The 6,553-nt window shown below is 43.8% G+C and overlaps 1 protein-coding gene across 5 annotated transcripts; it reads right to left on the bottom strand.

The window, feature by feature from the left end:
• Nucleotides 1–271: 271 nt before the first annotated feature.
• Nucleotides 272–5,595, bottom strand: rnf34a (ring finger protein 34a). Of its 5 annotated transcripts, none has more exons than XM_060931050.1 (9): nucleotides 5,489–5,595; nucleotides 5,218–5,404; nucleotides 3,169–3,444; nucleotides 2,899–3,086; nucleotides 2,643–2,820; nucleotides 2,489–2,545; nucleotides 2,217–2,409; nucleotides 2,040–2,069; nucleotides 272–886 (listed from the first exon to the last, which is right to left on the bottom strand). In XM_060931050.1, exons 2-9 carry the CDS (start codon nucleotides 5,236–5,238, stop codon nucleotides 702–704), a joined length of 1,128 nt encoding a protein of 375 aa, XP_060787033.1. In that variant the 5' UTR covers nucleotides 5,239–5,404; nucleotides 5,489–5,595; the 3' UTR covers nucleotides 272–701. The 5 variants fall into 5 exon arrangements, with proteins under 5 accessions (XP_060787033.1, XP_060787034.1, XP_060787038.1 ...); XM_060931051.1 differs by having other exon boundaries at nucleotides 2,489–2,542; XM_060931055.1 differs by having other exon boundaries at nucleotides 5,283–5,404.
• Nucleotides 5,596–6,553: the final 958 nt, after the last annotated feature.

The following is a 6,553-nucleotide window of genomic DNA, read 5'->3' as shown; positions in this document are numbered from 1 at the left end:
AACGGCCCGTCTAATGACCACCAGGACACAAAAACGGTCACTGATCAAATCTGGTTATGTTAAAAAAAAAACACAAACAGTCTGGTGACTTTACCACAAAATACCATTTTAGAATCTTTTCCCCATCGGTTTTACTCCGACTACACATGTAAAGCTTTTACTGAACCACGATGTGACAAGAACTGAAGTACGGATTTAAATATCAGTCTGAAAAGCACAAAAGTTTGGATTAAACCAACAGAGAAGAAAAAAAATGTACATAAGCTTAGACTTAACTTTTCCCGTTTTTTATTCTTTTAATTATTTTATCACAAGGCTGAGTAAGAAGTTACATGTCATTTTAGTTCATTATGGATTAAATAAAATCTTTTTTTTTTTTACAAGAAAATAAACACATCTGAGTTAAACGCGCACACACACACACACACACACACACACTGCTCTGGTGTTCCAGGTGAACATGAGGTTCATCAACCTCTGTTTATTACCATGAGGGTTCGGCGTCGGCTCCATTCCATCAACCCCTTACATCACTGATCACAAGTCCAATCACACACACACACACAGAATGAGAAGAGCATTTGGAACATTATATCCTGAGTTGTGAAGGAGCTGATGTGACTCCGCAGCTGAGGTGAGAGAGAGATGCTGCATCGTCGTCTCCTGTGGAATGTTTGCATATCGTGTGTGAGAGAGAGACGTCAGGACCTGAAGACGTGCACGGCGCGGATGACGTACTGCCTGCAGATGGGACACTCGCTCATGCGTTTCCCGCACTTCGTACACGTGACCATGTGACCACACTCCAACAGCACGCAGTCGATTACTGCGTCCATGCAGATACGACACAGATTCTCATCCGCTGCCAGCCGAGCGCTCCCACTGTCTACACACACACGGAGATATTAATTGAACAAAAGAAGGAGGAGAACAATTCATATCTGCACTGTGAGATGAGAGAAATTCCATTTTCTGTGTTTTATAGTTTCCCAGCATGCACCTGTCACCATGCACGGTGTGTGTGTGTGTGTGTAACTGCAGCACTAATGAAAGCTGGTCTCAGATGATGTTTTGCTACTCCAGTGTTTGACCACATCAGGAGGAAAAGCTCCCACTTTAGTGCAGAAACCAAAACCACAACAACTATTAGCACAAATATGGACATGCTCCGCCCCTAACGCTGCTCACAGTGCATTATGGGTAAAGTCCATGCTCCCTCACTCGAACACTGACGTGCAATTCATAACACAGCCGCCATTTTGGGGATCAAACAATTACACAGGACTTTCACTCTAAATCTGTCCGATTGTCCCACAAAATAGGACACGCCCCTCATGACCCGGACGCAAGCGCAGTGAGTGAAAACGGTTTACTTAGAGCAGAGTACTAACATACACACCATGCTGAAAAGCACTAAACCATGCGACTAACGGTGGTCGGACCCGTGCACATCACAGACTTTAACACGTTTATAAGAACAGAATAAAGTTTATGAAGTGATTCAGGAGGGTTTGAGGTTTTCATCATCATCGTCGTCATGAGGCCGACATCTGAAGCAGATTTTTAAAATGTCTCCTTTTCCTTTACCAAGAAATTAAACACTGAAATGCAGGAGTTTGTTAATAATTCAACACTACACTGACTTGCAGAAGTATTCAAATGATTTAATTTAATTATTCATGAGGACGAAGGTCAGCAGCTGAATAAATGATTTAATGCTGTAAAATCGGAAGCAGTGGCCAAATCTGCCTTTATATCACCGTTATACAGCAGCAGGGACGCTACGCTTCTCACAGAGAGGGACGGAGCTGATCGTGAACTAAACCGCTCGATAAACAGGGATGAAGAGTAACGGGTCGCATCGTTTTATCAGGAATTAAACAGCTCAGCAGAAATACGAGTGCAGATTAACCCTTTAATGTCACCTCAGGAGGACTTTTATTCCAGTGTACAGCACTGCTTTAGAAAGGGGCTGTTTTGTGTTTATAAACATGTTATAGACAGGTGTGTGTGTGTGTGTGTGTGTGTGTGTGTGTTACCTGTGCTGATGGCGCGGCTCACATCCTCCACTGAAATAAAGACAAACTCCATAAATTTGTTGAAATTATTTCAGAACTGTTCATCATTAAAGAGGCTACTGTGTGTGTGTGTGTGTGTGTGTGTGTGTGTGTGTGTGTGTGTGTGTGTGTGTGTGTGAGAGAGAGACACACACTCACTGGACTTGCGGTTGTCCTGGTTCTCAGTGTACAGTCTCCTCACTCTCTCCACCAGCTCCCACTTCTCACAGCAGCCAGAAAAGTTGACGAAATTCCGAGCCAGGATTTCCTTCAGCTGACGCACCGTGAGCTGCTCCACGTCGTCCACGCACGACAGGTCAGAGAGAGACGCTCGCCCCGCCCTCCGCACTGCCTGACCAATCAGAAAACACCACATTAACACCAGTAACGACTCCAACACGGCTTTACTTCCTTCATTTCCTTCATCTCACCTCTGGGGTTTGTTCTGTGGGTTCAAAGGTGAAAAGAGACGCCGAGTCAACGAGCTGCTGCAAACACACACACACACACACACACACACACGGCAGGTTCAGAGTGAAGCCTCCATGCTCATCCCTCCATCATCCTTTCCCTCTTTACACAAACCTCACTGGTGGATCCTGAACCACCGTCCCTGCTGATTGGCTCTTCCTGAGCAGATGAGAGTATGGAGGCGGAGTCTATGTTGGCTGGGGTGTTCAGTGGGAAGGTGGGCGTGTCCGACTCGTCCTCACTCTCCACCCCTTGGTGAAACAGCACTAAATTCACCAAGTCCTCTTTTTCTCTGTGGGCGAGGAAAAAAGGTGAGCTGTCAATCAAGCATGTTTATAGGCCACGCCCACTCTACACACCTACACCATACCTGCAGGTGTCGGTGTTGATGTTGTGCAATGTTAAGTAGCGTCGCAAGTCTTTAACACGCAGTTTCATGAGGCGTGGCCTCTGGAACGCCGTCCCCTTCAGCAGATTACACGTGCAGCAGATCCTCAGGTTCTCCTGCAGAACCGAACACACTGAGCAGAAACTCCGCCTACACTCACAACACACATACTGCACACACAGAGAGAGAGAGAGACACAGAGTGAGAGAGAGAGAGACAGACAGACAGACGGACAGACAGTCACATGCTCACCCTCCTCCTGAAGATGGAGAAGCTCTCCCTGCATGACTGACAGCTGAGTGTGTGTGAGTGAGGGGCTGTGCGAGTGTGACTCTGAGAATGTGTGTGAGTGTGTGTATGAGTCTGTCTGTGAGTGCGAGGGTGTGTGTGTGTGGAATATCCAGCAGACGGAGCGAAGCGGAATGGACCGGCTCCTCCGAATCCGGGCTGCTGTCCTCTCACTGCCCCCGCCCCCATCACCTCGTTCAGCAGACCACAACACGATTCCCACACACACGAGGCTCCTGCCTGCGCACACACACACACACACACACACACACAATGTCTGATTAAATGAACCACAGTTAAAAGGTGGAGCTTTGAGAGTTAATAAGGAACATAATTGAGAAATTAATAGATACGCCTCTTTGTTCTGATTGGTTGGATTTTGGTCAACGTCACGTTTCTCCTGTTTACAGTCTGAAGAGCCACAGATATCAAAATACAGCACTCAGTGTACAAACTTAAAAAAAAAAATCACTGATTGCACCTTTAATTCCTAATCTCATCTGATTAAAGCTGCATCTCAGATCCTTTAAAGTGTGCGCAGACACACACACACACACACACACACACACACACACAGAGCTCCTGTCTAATGCTCCCTACATAGGCAGCCTCCATTAACACTGGCCCAATCCTAATAAACAGTGCTGAAGTGGTAAAGGGAGCTCTGTAACGGTTATCTGTGATGAGGACACGGCTCCTGCTGTCACTGAGGATTTATCTTTATTTAGATCACTGTTCCAGAGAGTTAGAGCTCGAGCTCTTTACTGGACGTCCTGACTCAGGAACTCATGCACATCAGGGTGATTTGAGACAAAGCTGGAGTGAGCAGAGCTGTAGTGGGGGATTAGTGCACTTCAAATAAGGCAGATCAGACTTTTCCTCCATCTGAGTCACACTTTACCTCCATCTGAGTCACTTTGCCTCCATCTGAGTCACTTTGCCTCCATCTGAGTCACACTTTGCCTCCATCTGAGTCACACTTTGCCTCCATCTGAGTCACACTTTGCCTCCATCTGAGTCACTTTGCCTCCATCTAAGTCACACTTTGCCTCCATCTGAGTCTCACTTTACCTCCATCTGAGTCACTTTGCCTCCATCTGAGTCACACTTTGCCTCCATCTGAGTCTCACTTTGCCTCCATCTGAGTCACTTTGCCTCCATCTGAGTCACACTTTGCCTCCATCGGAGTCTCACTTTACCTCCATCTGAGTCACTTTGCCTCCATCTGAGTCACACTTTGCCTCCATCTGAGTCTCACTTTACCTCCATCTGAGTCACTTTGCCTCCATCTGAGTCTCACTTTACCTCCATCTGAGTCTCACTTTGCCTCCATCTGAGTCTCACTTTGCCTCCATCTGAGTCTCACTTTGCCTCCATCTGAGTCTCACTTTGCCTCCATCTGAGTCTCATTTTACCTCCATCTGAGTCTCACTTTGCCTCCATCTGAGTCTCACTTTGCCTCCATCTGAGTCTCACTTTGCCTCCATCTGAGTCTCACTTTGCCTCCATCTGAGTCTCATTTTACCTCCATCTGAGTCTCACTTTGCCTCCATCTGAGTCTCACTTTACCTCCATCTGAGTCTCACTTTACCTCCATCTGAGTCTCACTTTGCCTCCATCTGAGTCTCACTTTGCCTCCATCTGAGTCTCACTTTACCTCCATCTGAGTCTCACTTTGCCTCCATCTGAGTCTCACTTTACCTCCATCTGAGTCTCACTTTACCTCCATCTGAGTCTCACTTTACCTCCATCTGAGTCTCACTTTGCCTCCATCTGAGTCACACTTTGCCTCCATCTGAGTCTCACTTTGCCTCCATCTGAGTCTCACTTTGCCTCCATCTGAGTCTCACTTTACCTCCATCTGAGTCTCACTTTACCTCCATCTGAGTCTCACTTTGCCTCCATCTGAGTCTCACTTTGCCTCCATCTGAGTCTCACTTTGCCTCCATCTGAGTCACACTTTATTCCTCTAAAGACCACGACTTTAACTTGGGCTCTACTTTTTAAACTCACGTGAGATAAATAATCCCACATATCCTCCTGTAAGACAGTAAGTAGAGCACAAGACACAAATCCACCCTGTTAGAGCTGAATGCAGATGAAGAGAGATGTTTGGTTTGAAGCTCCTCAGGCTGCAGGGCTACTCAGGCTACTCATTTGTGACTCGGCCCGTATTCGCAAAGTGTGAAACTGCTGAGCTCTGAAAACAAAACCACACCCAGGAATATTAACTGAAGCGGTGTGTAAATGCAGTGCGAGTAAATTACACCGACATGATGAGTACCTTCATCTCCGCTCCGGATCCTCACAGCAAATCCAGCGCAACGGAAAAGATCACGAGACACCACAAACACCTCCACTCAGCTCACGGCTAACTTCCGTATAGCAACAAGCCCCGCCCGCTAGTACTGTGATTGGCTAGGTTAACTTACAAGAAACACGTTGATTGGTCAGCGCGGCAGGATATTAAAAAAACTGAAATGTTTTGGTATTTTTCTTAAATGCAAAAAAAAAATCCCTTTTCTCTGTAGCTTAGAAATAATTTATAATAATTGGTTTGTTAATAATAATAATAATAATAATAATAATAATAATACGTTATTATTATTATTATTATTGCAAAGTAATACATTATTATTAAAGACTAAAATACAAGTATTATAAGCTATTACTAGCCTCATCTAAAATAAACTCAGTGTTTATAGAACTAGATCTTTAACAGAAAATAAAATAAAAAATGACATCCATATTCAAAGACAACTAGCAACAAAAATGTTAACATTGATCTGATGTGTCAATAATAAAAATACACATCAGACAAAATGTAAAGTGAGAGCATGTTTTAGTGTTTCATCAATGTCAACTCTGTCGAATAATTAACAGACTCTAGGAGAAAAAGATAATTTTGTTCATAAGATCTTTTAACATTTTCATATGAAATTTGAATTCGATTAAGGAAAGAAATCTACGTGTTTTTTCCTCTTTTTCATGTTTAATTTTTATGAATAATTATTAGTTTATAATAAAATGTACAGGGCAGAAACTGTAATCAAAACTAATCACCTTTAATTTATGATTGATATCAACTTTACAAAAGGTTTTCGAATAAATAAAATAAAATTAAATATATACTTACAGTAAACATACAAATATATAAATATATTTTAAAAATGCAAATTATAAAGATTACTTACAAAGACTTACACTAGTGGGACAAATATTATGCAAATTTTATTTATTTTATTAGCGAGCTGCCCAGCTATCAAAATCACTTCCGGATTTGTAGTGACGTCACTTAGTATCTGTGACTTGATTGGCTGCGCTCGGCGTCGCGCAGTGTGACGTGTTT

This window comes from Neoarius graeffei, chromosome 10 (assembly GCF_027579695.1).
Source record: "Neoarius graeffei isolate fNeoGra1 chromosome 10, fNeoGra1.pri, whole genome shotgun sequence".
In the NCBI taxonomy this organism is placed as follows: Eukaryota; Metazoa; Chordata; class Actinopteri; order Siluriformes; family Ariidae; genus Neoarius; species Neoarius graeffei.
The sequence above is the reverse complement of the archived record's forward strand: the minus strand, read 5'-3'. Positions and strand labels throughout refer to the sequence as shown.